Source organism: Salvia splendens, chromosome 8, assembly GCF_004379255.2.
Source record: "Salvia splendens isolate huo1 chromosome 8, SspV2, whole genome shotgun sequence".
Lineage (NCBI taxonomy): Eukaryota > Viridiplantae > Streptophyta > Magnoliopsida > Lamiales > Lamiaceae > Salvia > Salvia splendens.
The window spans coordinates 14,472,515-14,491,143 of NC_056039.1; the positions used below are offsets into that span (position 1 = coordinate 14,472,515).

Genomic DNA, 18,629 nt, shown 5'->3' on the forward strand with positions numbered 1-18,629 from the left:
CCGCAATGGCGAACGTCCACGCGGAATTCCCACTGGCGTACGAGAATTCCGTGGCGGACATCCGCCGTTGCGTGTCCCTTCTACGGATACGGAATTCCGCGAAGGAATTCGCAGTTTCGCGGCCATGTACTATCATGCACAACATAATCGTCGAAGATGAAGGTCCAGCACTGACTGAGTGGCAGTGAAGGGTCCCGCATGGCTGTGGTATGTTGACAACATCGCCGACATCATGTACGCATGTATTATCATGCACAACATGATTGTCGAAGATGAAGGTCCAGCACTGACTGAGTGGACCAACGAGGACGCTGATGCTGCGGGTCCAAGCCACGGCGTGGCCACTGGCAATGTCCGCATGGGGATATCCCACGACGATGTCGATTGAGTCCGTGCATTCGCCGACATGCGCCAAAAACAAGCTCATGTTCGATTCCAGAACGATATTATTGAAGAAGTATGGCAGCGGAGGGGTCGTCGTTCATGTGGGGGTGAAGCATTATTGAAATGTATTTTTTTAATTTGGTGAAATGTATTTTTCTTTTTTTTTAATGGAATATTTTTCCCTATTTGTGTCGACTATTTAATTCCGTAAATTTCTTACTTCCGGAAATTATTTAATTTGTGAATTTGTGAATTTTTTTAATTGTGGGAATTCCTTTGGGAATTCCGCCACTGTGCAGTGGGAATTCCTTATGACGTGGCAGGAGGTGTTTTTGGGAATTCCACCGAGAATTCCGCACCACCGTTGATGCTCTTATAGTAGAAATATTTTCTTTTTGAAAAGGATTCTGGTGTTGAAAAGTGTGTTCAACAAAGAATTATTTTAAAATAGAAATAAGAATCATTATACTCCATTATATATTGAATTAAATGATTCATGCACATGTCATATGTCATTTAATTAATTAGTTTGATTTTTAATTAATTATTATTCTTAATATTAGTCAGTTGTTAAAAGAATATCAATTCGAGATAAAACAGAAAAATATATTAGGGAGTTAATAGTCTTTTTCTCTCTCTCAAAAATGTATTTCAAAACTCTAAATAACATAAGTTTCTTGATTTACATTAACTTTTCACAAAAAAATATAAAATTCAAAGTATTTTTAGATAAATCTAACAAAACTCTAATTGCATATATGTTCAAATAAAAATTTGAAAATATTTTGTATTGTGTTCATTTATACTATTTGGAAAGAAGTCAAATGAGTTACATACCATTTTTTAGTGCAAAATATATCAATTCTTTATTACATCAATATGCATTTGACTGATTTTTTAAAATATATGAACATGATACAAATATTAAATACTAGTCCTTGCTTTCCTAATTGACCTGATTTGATATTACATTGGTTTTTGGTGACTCCCATTATAGGCAAATTCACTCCTTATTGTCGAACCATACCAAATTAAAGCTTTTAGATCTAGTTTTTTACTGATGAGATGCACAAATTTATAAATTATTTTCGCCTTCATCACGAGCCTATTTTAATTCATCCGAAGGCAAATAAGTCATACTAACATGTTACGAAGATTTAACTTCATTCCATAATATATTACTTCATTCCAATAGTTTTTTACTTCATTCCAATAGGATTATTACTGCATTCCATCCAGTATGTAAATGCGGTTTCGCCGTCGCATACCGTTCTTTCTCTCTACAATGTCTATCACCACCGCCACAGCGCTTATATGGTGTAATAAACACATGGAATGATATAAATTATTTGAATGAAGTATGTGTAGAAGTATTTGAAGTCCTATTGGAATGAAGTAAAACCTTATCAAATGAAATAATAACGTTTCTGAATGAAGTACTCCTAATAAACTCTCTTGAATAAATTGCATTTTTTTAAAGGGAAAAAACTCAAGTCAATGAATTCGAATGAAGCATATGTTGAATCATTTCAAAACCTACTGGAAGCAAGTAAAAACATGTCGTAGTTTCAAGGTATTACGTACATATTAGACCATCAGCAGTGGGGCGCCCTAAGGCGCGCCCTATGGCGCGCCACGTCAGCATTTTTATCCTCTTCCTTCTCCACCTGTAGTGGGCGCCCTAAGGCGCGCCCTAAGGAACGCCCTATGGCGCGCCACATCATCAATTTTGTAATATTTACAAAATACATACGAATTAAAAAAAAACTAAAATACATTTAAAATACGAATTTTAAAAACTTCATTCATTTAATAAAAATTAATACATTACAATGCGAAATAATAAAAAACGCAAACTCAACGACGGCGGTTACGAGCCCACACTTCTTCAATCATGTCGCTCATGAGCTGCGCATGCTCCTGTTGGTTGCGCATTGAGGCCTGCCTAGATAAAACCTCATCGAAACCTAACGGTAACTCTCTATCGGTTGTCTCGGTCGATGTGCCGGCAGAGCTAGATGCACGGTCGTCGTCATTCCAATCGGTGATGCTTCCGCCTTCACTCTCGACTATCAAATTGTGCATGATTATGCACGCAATATGACATCGGCGATGACTTCCTTGTACCAGAAACGAGCCGGCTCTTTCACAATTGCCCACCGTGATTGGAGCACCCCAAATGCCCGCTCTACATCTTTCCGCGCCGCCTCTTGCTTTTGCGCAAATAAAACCCTCTTCTCACCAATCGGGCAGCTGACTGTCTTTAGGAAAACTGGCCACCGTGGGTAGATGTTGTCGGCCAAGTAGTACCCCATATGGTATTGGCGTCTGTTGGCAGTAAACTCTATGGCCGGGCCGTTGCCGTTACATTGGTCGGTGAAGAGAGTGGACGAGTTGAGGACGTTGATGTCGTTGTTCGACCCGGCTACGCCGAAGTAAGCATGCCAGATCCAAAGCCGATAGTCAGCGACGGCTTCGAGTATCATCGTTGGGTGGCTGCCCTTGTATCCACTTGTGAATTGGCCTCTCCACGCCCTCGGACAGTTCTTCCACTGCCAGTGCATACAGTCGATGCTCCCGAGCATCTCAGGAAACTCGTGCACCGTCTCGTGCATCTGCATCAAACCCTGGCAATCAGTGGCAGTCGGCTTGCGCAAATATGTGTCGCCATAGGCCTCTACTATCCCCCGACAAAAGTACTTCAGACACTCGCGGCCTGTAGTTTCCCCACAGTAGAGGTACTCGTCAAAAAGGTCTGTCGGGGTGCCGTATGGCAACTGACGAATAGCAGTCGTGCACTTTTGCAATGGTGTAAGGTCGGGTTTCCCGATGGTGTCCTCCCGAAACGTGAAGTATTCTTCACGTGAAGACAATGTACGAACAATGCTGAGAAAAAGGTACCTCGACATTCGAAACCGGCGGCGGAAAACAGTCGGGCCCCAACGTGGTTGATCGGCAAAATAGTCTTCAACCAGACGCCTGTGAGCTTCCTCGTGGTTGCGTCGGACATACGTCCTAGGTCGAATAGGACGATGGACTTGCTCAGCCGCCGCTGCAGCCGCCGCCTTCTCGCGCTGCATTTGCGAATAGCATGCCGCCATGGCCTCTTCAACGGCTGCATCTAATGCTTCGTCAATCGAACGACCGGAATCAGACGAACTATAACTATTGGTGTCTTCGCCGGGATTCATTTTCGTTGGATGTTGAGAGAGAATATGTTGAGAGATAGTCGATATGTTCGTATGCACAACTGAATGAGAAACGAGATTTATATAAAAAAACGAAACCGCGTGCCATCGTCCGCGTGCCATCGTCCGAGGCCTTCACAATGGGGCGGACGATGTCGCGGACGATGGCCGACGTCCGCGATCATCGTCCGCTGCGTCCGCAATGAGGCGGACGATGGCGCGGATGATGGCCATCGTCCGAGGTTTAAGTCGCGCCCGAAGCATAGGCCGCGACTATCGTCTGCGGCCTATGCCACACACCCACAGTGGGGCGGACGATGAATGGCGCGGACGATGCGCGCCATCGGGCGTGCCATCGTCCGCCCATTGCGGATGGTCTAATAAACCTAATTACCTAATACAATGGAGTAAATGGGCTTGTAATGAAGACTGAAAAAAAGTTTACACAGCAGCACATCTCATCAAAAAATAGATCTAATGGGCCCTAATTTGGTCTCTAGTTCAGTTTTTAAAATTGGTTCGACATTGATCACTAACTCGTTTTATTGTACTATATTGGTTTGAACATGTGTAATTAGAATGTTGTTAATTTGATATTTTGACAGTCCCGAAATATGAGTCCCTCCCCCTACCCCTACCCCTACATGTGCAACCACGAGATGTATTGTCGACCTTGCTTTCCTAATTAACCTGATTTGTCTAGCACTAGCTAGGTGTCGGCCGCAACATCTCCCCCATACGTTTCCATCCTATTCTTCTATGCTTAATCTTTTGCAAATTTAGGTAACTCCATGTGAATCTATGATCCGAATTCCAACTTCCAACCGAGTCACTTCAACAAAGATCTCGATGTGAATGACCCGAGCAATTGGATTGTAAACGAAAACAAAGAAGAACAAGGGAATTACGTGGTTCGGCCTTTGCAAGCCTACGTCCACGGGAGGGAATGAATAGAGTTTATTTATGAAGGATTATACAACACTCACACTCTATCACAATCCCAGAACTGAGATGCAACACGACCTACTCACAAGAATCGCTTGATCACAATCAGATTACAAAGAAGAAACTCGACTTCCAAAATTGAGTGTTGTAGTTGAATGAACGAATTATGTAGCTTGAGAGAAACTGACTCCTTTATACTTCATAGAGCTCATCACAACTGCTTGCCCATGCTAACTGATTCTTGAAGCCTTGAGCTCTTTTGCAACGGTCATTAACCAAACTTATTGAAATAACCGCAGCAGCTATGCATCCATGCATCATTATTCAACCTTAATTCCTAACAAATCTCCACCTAGGTTGAACAATGATTACCAATCCTCTATCCCATTTATCTCTGAACCACAGACATCAAATCCAAGCAATGAGAAAATTTGGACACCGGCAGAACCTTAGTCAACATGTCCGCGGGGTTATCCTCTGTCCCTATCTTCTGAATCTTCACCTCTCCTTTACTCACTTCATCTCTGATAAAGTGCAATCTCACATCTATGTGTTTACTCTGTTCATGAAACACTTGATGCTTCGAAAGGCTAATTGCACTACTGCTATCACAATGTATCTTGATAGCTTTCTGCTGCAGTCCAAAATCATTTAAGATTCCTTTCATCCAGAAGCTTTCCTTGACTGCCTCCGCAAGTGCAATATATTCAGCCTCCGTTGTTGATAAAGCTACCACAGATTGCAATCCAGATTTCCATGAAACTGCAGAGCCATACAAGGTGAATACATAACCTGTCTGTGACTTCCTATTGTCATAGTTTGTGGCGAAATCAGAGTCACAAAATCCCATAGCAGCATCCTTTGTTAAGTCATACCTCTTTCTGTATAAAATCCCAACATTCCCAGATCCTTTAAGATATCTCAAGATCCACTTTAGAGCTTGCCAATGGATCTTACCCGGTTCTGCCATATATCTGCTCACACAGCTTATGGCATGAGCTATATAAGGTCTTGTGCACACCATAGTGTACATCACACTCCCCACTATGTTGGCAAAAGGCAGGTTACTCATTTCTTTCACCTCTTCTTCAGTTTTAGGCTTCTGCTCCGAGCTTAGCTTGAAATGTGGGCCAAGAGGAGTCATGACTGTTCTTGAGTCATCCATTTGGAACTTCTTCAAGACTTTATTGATATACTCTTGCCATGTTAGCCATAATGTTCCCTTCATCCTATCCCTGATGATATCCATTCCCAATATCCTACTTGCATTGCCCAAATCCTTCATCTCAAAACATGCGCTTAAGTCTGACTTTATCTTGTCAATCTCATGCATATCTGAACCTGCAATGAGCATGTCGTCCACATAGAGAAGGAGATATGCTACTACTCTTCCATCCTTGTTCTTCATGTAAACTCAGCTGTCATAATCTGATCTACTGAAGCCAATAAGCAGCATGTGCTCATTAAATTTCTTATTCCATTGCCGGCTGCTTTGCTTCAATCCGTAGAGGCTCCTTTTCAAAAGACAAACTTTATTCTCATTTCCCGGCTCTATAAAACCCTCTGGCTGCTCCATGTAAATACTTTCCTCCAACTCACCATGAAGAAATGCCGTTTTTACATCCATTTGCTGTAGTTCCCAATCATTTTGACATACAATGGCCATCAAAATCCTAATGGAGCTGTGCTTCACCACAGGGGAGAATACTTCGTTGTAGTCTATGCCCTCTTTCTGAGTATATCCCTTAGCAACAAGCCGAGCCTTATGCCTCACTTTATTCCCAAGAGCAACTTCAATATTTCTCTTGAAAATCCACTTGCAACCAATCAATTTCTGGAACTTAGTTCTCTCAACCAGAATCCATGTGCTATTCTTAATGAGTGAATCGATCTCTTCTTTCATTGCCTTCACCCATCTGGTGCTCTCACTACTCTTCAATGCCTCTTTGTAATTTTGTGGCTCTGAGCATTCAATTCCCTCAGCCACACAGAGAGCATAATAGACCAAGCTGGAGTTGCTGTATCTGACTGGTGGAGCAACTACTCTTCTCTGTCTGTCTCTGGCAAGTTGATAGTTTCTGAGGTCATCTCCTTGTTGATTTGGTTGAGTGTTTGGTCCCATTTGAGGCTCTTCATTTCCATCAGACTCTACATCAGAATCTGATCCATTCTTATCAAGAAGCTCCACCTCCACTGATGTGCTGTCTTTAGCAGCCTCATTTTGTGAACTCAACTCAATGTAGGGCATCTCTCTTTCTCTAAAAGTCACATCTCTGCTGATTATAACTCTGTTATTCCCAGGCTCCATCGACCACAGCCTATATCCTTTCACTCCCCTTTGATAGCCTAGCATAGCACATTTTATTGCTCTAGCTTCAAGCTTGCTTCTCCTGATGTGAGAGTAGGCTTTACACCCGAATGGCTTTAGCCTTGCATAATCTCCATGAGAGCCAAACCATCTAAAATCAGGAGTGTCCATATTGATGGCTGAAGATGGACATTTATTGAGCAAATTTACAGCAGTTGCAGCAGCCTCTCCCCAAAACCTTTTCTGCATCCCAGAGCTTGCTAACATGCATCTTACTCTTTCTAGGATTGTTCGGTTAGCTCTCTCAGCCACACCATTTTGCTGAGGATTGTTGGGCACCGTTCTATGCCTCTTAACTCCCTTCATTTTATAGAAATCATCAAACTCATGCGATAGAAACTCAAGTCCATTATCTGTCCTAAGGCATCTTAGTGATGTTTTCTTTTCCACTTCTACTTCAGTGCACCACTCTCTGAACTTATCAAAAGTTTCTGACTTTTCTTTCATGAAGTAAATCCATACCTTTCTGGAAAAATCATCAATGAAGGTCAAGAAATACCTGCATCCTCCAATTGTTGGAACTGGGGAGGGACCCCATATGTCACTATGCGAGTAATCCAGAGGCAGCTCTGATGTGTGTTTCCCAACACCATAAGGCAGTTTCTTACTCTTGCCCATAACACATTCCTCACAATGCTTCAATCCAGTAGAGACTTCAGTGCTTATTACACCCTTCTTTGCAAGAATTTTCAGACCAGCCTCTGAGACATGCCCAATCCGAAGATGCCATAGATCAAGATCTGTGTTGGTGACTGCATTTGCACCTCCACATACCACCTGAGCTTGCATATAGTATAGATTTCTTTTCCTCAAAGCAGTGACGGCAACCTTTTAAGTCTTTGATGACTTTCATTACTCCACCAGAGGATACAAACGAGTACCCCTTCTGCTCAAGTACTCCAAGAGATATCAAATTTCTCTTGATGTGTGGGATGAATCTTACTTCTGATAGAATTCTTGTCGAACCATCTGCCATTCTCAGTTTGATGCTTCCAACACCAGCTATCTTGCATTCCTGATCATTCCCTAGAAGCACAACTCCCTCAGATTCTTGCAGATCCTCAAACCACTCAATGTGAGAACTCATGTGGAAGCTACACCCACTATCCATGATCCACACATTTCTGATGTCTTCATCTGCAATATTTATTGCTTCTGCGGTTTGAACTTCCTCTACCATATCTGCTGTATTCTATGCAGCTTGTTGCCCTTGTTGTTTTCTCTGCAAGACAAAACAATTCTTCTTGATATGGCCTGGCTTTTTGCAGTAATGGCAAGACCTTGTCTCCTTTTCCTCCATAGGCTTCTGTTTCCAAGGTTTGTTCTTCTTCATAAACTTCTTCTTGCCAGATTTCTTGAAGTCTTCCTTGATATTCAGACCCTCTGATGCCGGATCATTGGGCCTTGATGAAACCTTCTGAAATTCCTTCATTTTCAAGGCAGAGTGCACCTCCTCATATGTCACCTTGGACTCTCTTCCAAGAAGGATAGCATCCTTAAATTGCTCGAAGCTTTTAGGCAGGGAGTTGAGGAGCATGAGTGCTTTGTCCTCATCTTTGATATTCTCATCGATGTTCTCCAAGTCATCCACACACTTAGCAAATTCCTCGAGCTGCTCACTGATGGTTCTTGACTCGGTGAATTTGAAAGTAAATAGGCGTTGCTTCAAGAGAAGTCTGTTGGAGAGGGATTTCATCATATACAATGACTCCAGTTTCTTCCAAACACCAGATGCAGTTTCTTCCCTTGAGATTTCTCTCAACACACGATCATTAAGGCTCAAGATCAAGGTTGAATAAGTCTTATCTTGCTGTTCTTGAAATTTAGGATCAGCCTTTTCCTCCTCAGTGATCGTCTCCTTCTTCAATATCTCCCATAAACCCTGCTACATGAGCACAGCTTTCATTTTGAGCCTCCATAGCCCAAAATCATTAGTTCCCGTGAACTTCTCAAGATCAAACTTGGCTGTAGACATTATGTCGAATATCAGATGCGCAGCAGCCCAGATCAGCTATTAAGATCCGATGATCTTCTCCAAGAAAACCTCCAAAGCTTTCCTTCTTCGCCGATTGCCCGTTCCCACAGACGGCGCCAATTTGTGAATCTATGATCTGAATTCCAACTTCCAACCGAGACACTTCAACAAAGATCTCGATGTGAATGACACGAGCAATTGGAATGTAAACGAAAGCAAAGAAGAACAAGGGAATTACGTGGTTCGGCCTTTGCAAGCCTACGTCCACGGGAGGGAATGAATAGAGTTTATTTATGAAGGATTATACAACACTCACACTCTATCACAATCCCAGAACTGAGATGCAACACGACCTACTCACAAGAATCGCTTGATCACAATCAGATTACAAAGAAGAAACTCGACTTCCAAAATTGAGTGTTGTAGTTGAATGAACGAATTATGTAGCTTGAGAGAAACTGACTCCTTTATACTTCATAGAGCTCATCACAACTGCTTGCCCATGCTAACTGATTCCATAACTGATTCTTGAAGCCTTGAGCTCTTTTGCAACGGTCATTAACCAAACTTATTGAAATAACCGCAATAGCTATGCATCCATGCATCATTATTCAACCTTAATTCCTAACACTCCATCTTCTTTGCACAACATCCATCTTTTTTCTTCCTCAAGTCTCTAGTAGTTCAGTCCACGACGACAATAGTGGAGGTGGAGGTGGAGGTGGAGGTGGAGGCTGTGTTCAATTTTGATTTTGGCTTACTAGATTTGAGTTTTGTTCTCACATAAAATATATTCAATTTTTAGGGTGAAAATATGCTAACTTTTTTTAAATGACTAACTTCTTAACTCATCAACGCAGTGTATTAAAAATGTCAACATGATCACGTTAAAATATCAACATATATTTATGTTGACATTTAAATATTAATGTCAACACAATGTATTAAAATATCAACTTAAGTTTATGTTGACATTTTTAATACACTACGTTGTTGAGTTAGCAAGTTAGAAACTCAAGAAAAGTGAGCAACGGATCACACCCCTATTTGTTTATATATTGTTGCTTTGATATGAATGTATTTAGTTAAGGGTTTTTTCTATTCAAATTAACACGCTCTTCTTATTTCTCTTAGTTGTTAAAATAAGAAAACGGTCTATATGAATAAATGAGTTTGATTGTTAGTAATTGTCGTTATGCAGATCGAAGAGAAGTTTGAATGTCTAAATGATACATAGCTTTTTATTACTATTTAATTTTTATAATATTTATAATGACTTTTTTTATTATTTTTTCTAAAACTCTCCTTATATATGTATTATTATTATTTATTTTTATTTTTTGTTATAAAATTATACTTTACTTTTATTCTTTATTCTTGTAAATCAGGTTTAAATCGTGTAAATCATATTTAATAAATTATGTTATTGTTGATCAAGTAAACTAATTAGATGATTTATTAATTTAAATTAAATTTTGCTAAAGTTAAACTTAAAAATTAAATTAAAGATAAATTAATTAATGTTATTAATTTAATAATTAATTAAAAAATCCAGGCTTATAGACGAAATTTAGCAGTAAATCAACGTTATTATTTAACCAAATTAGATAGAAATAATCAAGCAAGATTTCAGCCTTCAATTAAATACTTTAATTAAGAGCATTAGAGCAATGCCTCAAGGTCTCAAACTTTTCCCGGTGATAGTCTTAAGAAAAGCTCATATAGTGGCGCACATAAAATCATCTCTCTCTATATATTTACATTTTGCACAGTACTTCGATTGGACCGATGATTCGACCGGTTAGACCAATTAAACTATGATTTTGTGAACTAATAACTTTATCGATTCACTCACTTATCCAGTTTTAAAACATTTGAAATAGTAAAACGAGAGCAGCAGAGACTGAACCGAGACGAGGCGAGACCTCCCTCCATTTTATACACGAAAATGTCAAAGAATGAACAAATCCATGCGTATGCAAAAACAAATTTTAGATCATTAAAGCATATAATGGTGATAAAAACTTGGATATTCAATTTACAGGGAAGACTGTAACTAATATTATGATCGAATTAAGTGCTACAGATATAGAAAGAGCAAGTTGCAGAGATTGACTAACCAACTCCAACTCCAACTCCAACTCCAACTCCCTTAATATTCGTTGAAATGGATGGCTCCGACTTTCCACACAACGAAAGTAGTAGCAAACATCACCGATTCACCGTACTAATCAACACGAAAGATAATATGATGAAAAAGACATCCATACCGCCCGGGAGTTCTATCGTCCAGCCCTCCTTGGGCATCCCTCGTTTTCTGTCGTCTAACATGTTAGTCGGTGCTTCGGGGAGCCCTGGCCGCTTCTTCCCTTTATCAGACTGTTGCAGAGCGTCCAGTAGCCTGCTGCCGAGCATGGGCTTTGATGGCTTTGAGTCTGTGTAGCGGCTCAGTACCCTCGCAGCCCTAAGCCTCTCCCTTGCTGTCAATGGAGCTCTTTTCACGTTCGAGCTTGGCTTGCTCTCCTCTGCAGGACTGATTGCCCTGCTTTGTTCTTCACTTTTGCCACTTTCTGTTGAAGGGCTTACACCAGAGGCATTGTCTGAAGGCTCGCCACTGGAATCTGATGCCTCAAAGGATTTAGTGTCTTTGTCGCTAGTCTCTGTGGCGACATTATCACCTCCAACAGCTACGAGGCAGGACCTTGATCTTTTCCCTCGAGTAGATTTCCTTAATCCGACTGGTCCTGAGAGAGACGGGAGCTTCAGTAACAGAACCCCAGCATTATCTCTCCGCCCCTGCTGGTAATTAGTCTGCAACATGCAAAGATATAAAAAAACTCATCAGTTGGTACAACGGTTCATAGTCACTACTTTGTATTTCATCATAATATGTGTTGGACTTCCAAAAAATTGCTAGATGATCGATGGAAATAATCCGATTTTTTTAGAAGCTGCCACAGAACTGAAAAAGTCATATCAAGGCAAAAGATATTTTTTTGGAATAATCAACTAATAAGGGTAATAGATCTGTCACGATGTGCTTTAAGAAGAGGCACTAATGAGGAAATTTAAGTACTAAATTTCGCTTATCGATTGCCTATCAACAAGGTTTATATTATTATTGACATTTAAACATGACAGATAACGTTTTTTCTCTCAGTTCTTGTTTAGTTAATCAACTTTTCCCAGAATTACCCTAGGCTATAATGATTTATAATCCCAGTGCATAATAGCTCTGGTTTAATATCATCTTTTCAAATTCTGAGACATATCTTAGAGGAAATATTATAGTAGATGGGTTGAATAAAATGTAGTGTTTCGAATGGTGGATATGTCGTCATTTCAAGGACCATGCCTTTACAAACGCAAAGACACTTTTCTTAATCCAAAGAAGGAAAATACACAAACAAAAACGAAAATAAAAACTGTGTTTAATTTTCTTGAAGCTGGAAAGATTGAATCTAATATTTGAAATAGCATAACTACAAAATAATAGCTAGAGACCTACAAGCAACACCAAAATTTGCGTCTCGATCAGTACAGCTAGCTTGAATAAAGATAAACCAAAGGATCTAGCTAAATAAAAGAGAGCTCTCTTTAGGAAGATTGAAAGTTATGTAAATTCCAGCTCAACCTCGACTCAATGTCAGCTAGGAAACCTTTGAGTGGTTATGCTTTGTCAAGTCCTAGCTACATGTGTAATTAATCGAGTCGTTGGAATTTAACGTGTTCTGCTTGCTAAATTCTACTAATGGTAAAACCAATTAATAGTAGTCGAGTCAAGCATCCACTGCTAGGACAAGAACAAATGTATAAGGGGGAAATTGAATTGTTAAAAGTGGATGATTACTTATAAGCTATTGTGAGTTCAACAAGAGGCAAAAAATGATCATATAATGAAAATGAATTCACTAGACTAGCAAGTGTACCTCTTTATGGAACTGGTTAATAATCCAATTCTTTTTTCTCAGTGAACTGATAAAAAAAATTCTAGTCTATAGGAGCACAAATTTCAGAATCAAAGAGCAAAGAATATGGCTTTCATTTAGCCTAGATTTTATCATAATTTCAGCTGGACGAAACATGATTCAAAAAATGCATACTTCCAACACATATACCTGGAATCAAAATTACAATTAGGTAAAATATTACCACTAATTTAACAATTCATGAGAAATACAGTATCAGATTTTAAATTTTGTGGAAAAACAAATTGATTCCCAAAGTCGATAAATCGGGACTGCATAATGAAGAAAACAGCGCACAAACTAGGATAAGAAAAGGAGACGTACGGAGGGGTTGAAGCTGAGGAACGAATTCAGTGAAACAGCCATGGATGAAGGGTTGAGAATGTTTATCAAGGGCCAACCATGAAGCTTTCTCAGGAGGGAGTGGGGAACTGAGATGGAAGTGGGAGTTGGAAAAGGCTTGCAAACGGATGGCGCAGAAGCATGCCAACTAGTAGTGTATATTCTGCTAAGATTTTTTCAATCTAATTTATTCACAAATTAAATTTTGATTTTTCTTTAAAACATTGCTGTTATGCTGTATACTCCTACTAATTTTTAAATTTTTGATTTTTCTTTGATCATCTAAAACATTCAAGAGAATATTAGTCTCTATAATTATTTTTTTTAAATTGATATTTTCTACTAATTTTAAAATTGATCTAAAATGTCATAAAACTTTACCTTTTGTTTATTTTTTTTACATGGTGGGCCAATCACAATATCCGTACATATCTTTTAATCCTAACTGACACTACCTGACACTACTAAATTAACGTGGCTTTCTATCTAACTTGTTATCCTACATGCCGAAAATTTAAACTAATCTAAAATATTATAAACATTTCACGATTTACCACGCTAAATAAGTTTACACCAAATATATCTTATGATATTTTAAATAAGAGTGAACTACATCAAAAGTCCCTAATTTTCCATTTGTGTCACTGCAGGCCCCTAACAAAAAAATATCGCCAGACAACCCTAACCTTAAACATAATCACATATCGTATATTTGTAGCCATTTTTCGGACCAAAATGCCTAAATGCCTTCAGGGGCATTTTAGTCAACTTACCAAAAACATGTACACATACACTACAGACCTCCACTACCTTACAGACCTACCATCTGTAATGTCATGTCATATTTGAAATTTCCCATGATATATACATATTGTAAGGGGTTTAGGGGTATGCTTCATTTTCATTTCTCACCCTTCAAATCATTTATCTCACTTGGGGGTTTTGAGTCTGCACCTACCGTCGTTTACTCACTCATTCATCCATATCGCTGAGTTTGACATCGCAATTTAGGTAAGTTCCACTGTGACCGGTAAAATGTAGGATGTTTTTTGTGTGTTCCTGCAACTAATTTTGGTTGTGTTCAATTTAGGATTTATGTGTGTTAGGCTGTGTCGTTCCAATTTTTGTGCCGTGTCATTCCAATTTTTGGGGATTCGTTTGACAAATAATAGCGTATAAGTTATGAAAACATTTTTGGTTTTAATTTTCAATTCAGTTCATTGTTGCAATGTCTTCTTCTAGTTCTCAATCTTATGAGTCAAGTTTTAATTAGAATTGGCATCGTCCAGAGATTGTGAACTGTAATCATGATCTTGAGGTTGAGCTAGTGATATCTAGGACGGCTGCTAATCCCGGTCGACGTTACTATCGTTGTCCAATATGGAAGGAAGATGATTGCAGATTATTTCGTTGGTTTGATGCGGGTCTATCGCCAAGCCAAGACACTTACTTTCAAAGAATCAAGCTCGAACGAGACAAGTTTGAAGAACAACTCCGATGCAAGAATATTGTGGAAGGTGTTCTTGAAGATAAATTGCGCATGAAAAGTGACGAATGTGAAGAGCTGAATTTAAAATTGAGCACGAAGACTGAGGAGTGTGTACGTCTTAATTTAGAAATTGTTAAACCACCAAAATGTCCCGAAATGTGAAGATTGTAATATTGTTGTTATGTGTTGTAATTATTTTCCTAATGTAATGATAACACTTTTCTTCTTCAATCAATAAGAGGGGATTTTTTAGTACTAAACCTTTGAAGTTCCACTGTAAGTATAAGGGGTAAATAAGTGACACTTTAATTATTGTACACGAACAAAGTTTTACAATCACGAATAAAGTCCCCGAATGAAGTTTTATAATCACGAATGAAGTACCTTAAATACAATAGGTACATTAAACTAACACTCTGAAGTTTTATAATCACGAATGAAGTACCCAGCTTTTGGTGAAATACCACCCTACGTACAAACTTTTTGTTGAATAACACCCGACGTATAAATTTTTTTGTGAAATAACACCCTACGTACAAAGTTAAAATAGACAATACTCAATTAATAACACCCGACGTACAAGACTTTTTGTGAAATAACATCCTACGTACAAAGTTAAAATATGCAGTACTCAATTAATAACATACGTATTGGTAGTTATCAACAAACAAGAAGGGTCTTCCCATAAAGGATACACAAAAGTATAGTCATAAAATACAGACAAAAAATGCAGTTAACTACAACTACATACAAGAGCCTTCCCATAAAGCATAGACAAAAATATAGTCATAATGTTTGACAAAAAAGGCAGTTAACTACATACAAGGGCCTTCCCATGATGATCCCTAACAAGCATAGTCATAATATAATACCAGCATAATGTTTGACAAAAAAAAGACTTCAAGACACTAACAAAAACCAACACCATTGTTTAGACTTTTCAGGTTCCCAAACTTGATCACCGCGATTATTCAACCCTGATCCCCGCGACGGCCACAGCGTTGTGGCTGGGTCATGGTCCGAAGTGTGCTAGCCCTAGGACCAGTGGGATTGGTCTACAACAAATAACAAACCGGTCAAATTGACTGCCAATGGTTAGGAAATGAAAAGTGAAAAATTGATACCGAATACTACCTCTTGGTTTGGCCGCGTAGACCGACATGTGCTAGGTCGTCCCCGACGAGGTAGATTGGTCTGTAACAAACAAACCATTAAAATACAGGCCAACGGGTAGGGAATTCATATAATTGTACTGAATGGTACCTCTTGATTTTGAAACACGTTAGACGACTCAGCCCTGTCACCGCCATCCGTCGTGGGTGGCTCACTGGGCTGTGAACTATATCCAACTTCGGTTCGAGCATCTACACGGGGATCATTGGTGCATGTTCTCCTGTTATGACCATCTTGTCCCCACCGACGACATCTGAGTACAAAGGTTCGTCGTAGTGACTTAGGTCCATTCTCATGATGACGAACCCGGGGCTCTTCACGCCTCAGTTTCTTTGGCCGTCTACGCTGTCGCTTTGTCCTCGGGGGCGCCAGTTCAAATCCAACGTCAGAAGTCTTGGGCCAATTATCCATCTCATTGATTGGGTACAGGACATTCTCGTACAGAATCGACATTATGGACCGTAAATAATAGCGGGAGACATAGTCTGATACATCCTTCTCATTCTTGTTGATTGTAGCGATGGCATGAGTGCACGGGATCCCAGTCAGCTGCCATGATCTTCACGAGCAAGTAAATTCACGCATGCTCACTACATATTGGGCTGACAGTCCCGACACTTGGTACGAATCCTCTCCGTTCCATGTTGGTCTCCAAGAAGAAGCCATCACGTACAACTTATCCACAATCTCATTGATAACGGGCGGCAGTGCGTGATAGTATGTCTTGATCCACTGGCCTCTAATCTGAATTCTCTCCATTTGACTCGTCCGGATCTCCTCCAACATGGTGATAATGGCCAACTCTCGAGCAATTGTTATCTTCGAATTAAAGGTCTCGCAGATATTGTTGAGGATAACATCACAACAAACATGTGAAGAGAAATATGTCTTCACCCATTTTTCTTTTGGAGCAACACCGAGTAGGTATTGATGTGCTTGGGGATATATAATCCGCAACGCATCCATCCGCTCCACATACTGTTCGTGGGTTGTACTCGACGCAAGCTCCCATAATATTTCCTTAAAATTCTCCCCGATGAATCTCTTCTTGAAGTTGTTGTATATGTGCTGAACATAGAAGCGATGCTCGCTCTGTGGGAAATCCTCAAGGATGGCTTTTGCAAGACCTTACCAAATTCATGTAACACAACACCCATTAGCACATGTATAAGCCACAACACAAAATCTATAATCACAATCGAACTATTAATCTATATGTCAAATCACAACTAAAGTATTATTATTTAAAAAATCACAATTACAGTATACACTTTTTACTGAAACCACATTACTCGTACCTTTTGCTGATCAGACATGAAGATGTATCTTGGGGCATTCTCATGTATGTGAAGGTCCTCTGATAGGTAGGCGAGAAACCATTTCCACTGATCATAGCTCTCTGCCTCAGTCACCGCCCATGCAAAAGGCCACCAACCGTTGTTTGGATACTGATCATAGCTCTCTGCCTCAGTCACCGCCCACGCAATAGGCCACCAACCGTTGTTTGGATCAATTCTCATGGCCGTCATAAGTTGGCCTTTGTACATACCTCTCAAGAAACAGACATCCAAGAAGATAATTGGACGGCAAAAACGCATCCAACCATTTTTCAAAGGCCCAATACAACAATAAAACCTCAAGAATCTCTGGCCTACAACTTCAGGATCCCTGAAGTTCTCGCAGTGTATATGCACACTCGAATCAAGGTGTGTCCGTTCCAATTCAGATTGGTAGTATAACAGTCTCCGGTATTGGAGTCCCGCCTTGCCAAAGATACCTTCTAATGCACTGTCTCTTGCGCGATATGCCTTCATCCTACCAACTTTCAGCCCGAACTCCTCATCCACACACTGCCGTATAGCTGCCAATGGAATGTGAGGATTCGCTTTGATTTTCTCCATGTAACGCTCAGCTAGCCACTTGGACGTGAGCCATCTATGATCCAACACTTGCGAGCACGTGTGAGCATGATCTCTCTGCATATTCATTACCACATAATCGGTATTGTTGTGGGTTTCGATCTTCCTTGCATACAAATATCATTCGCATGCCTTGCCTTTACAAATGACACGAAGTCTCTTGCCATCATTTTTGGATACATGTACACGTCGTCTGGTCATAATCGCGTACTGGCGAATGACCTGACAGAAGAAATCTCGATCCTTAAAAATATCACCAGGCTTCCAAATTGGAAGCTCATTGGTCAGTTTGAATGAGGTGTACTTTATACCCTTCTTCTTTAACCCCTCCAAATCTTCAAGATCTTGTAGATCTTGTAACTTATCCACTGTTTCTTGCTCACATAGTAGGTTTGTATCCGTCGAGTTCCTTCGTTCCACAACAGGGGAATACTTTCGCCGTTTCTTGGACCCTCCACTGCCCTCCACTGTTCGGTCTCCGCATCCGCACTCCGCTGCTGTTCCTCTTGTTGTTCCGGTTGTAGCTGACATAGGGATTGGTAATAGGATGTAAATAGCTGCTCATCTCGACACATGTTTGCCAAGGAGATAAAATGGCCAACCCCATCCTCATCATCATCACTCGTATATCCCTCATTATGAAGATGACATCCGTCCGGAACATACTCGAAATAAGGACAATAAACATCATATTGGGCAACTTGTTGGGGCACTTCTCCTGCAGTTGGTTCGGCTTCTTCTGAAACTACAGCAGTTGGAGCTGACTCTTGCACAGGGGTGTCAACTTCGGACATGAACTGTTCATGGGTAATGTCCTCAAGAACCGAGAAGAATGAACTGTCAACCCGTATGTCCGCTTGTGGTTGACACCCACCGTC

At 40.1% G+C, this 18,629-nt stretch overlaps 1 protein-coding gene and 1 pseudogene across 1 annotated transcript; both read right to left on the reverse strand.

The window, feature by feature from the left end:
• Window positions 1-10,835: 10,835 nt before the first annotated feature.
• On the reverse strand, window positions 10,836-13,331 carry LOC121745562 (annotated as a pseudogene).
• Window positions 13,332-15,898: 2,567 nt separating this feature from the next.
• LOC121745811 lies at window positions 15,899-17,820 on the reverse strand. Its single transcript, XM_042139761.1, has 3 exons — window positions 17,131-17,820; window positions 16,440-16,924; window positions 15,899-16,391 (listed from the first exon to the last, which is right to left on the reverse strand). Exons 1-3 carry the CDS (start codon window positions 17,818-17,820, stop codon window positions 15,899-15,901), a joined length of 1,668 nt encoding a protein of 555 aa, XP_041995695.1.
• Between the last annotated feature and the right edge of the window lie 809 nt (window positions 17,821-18,629).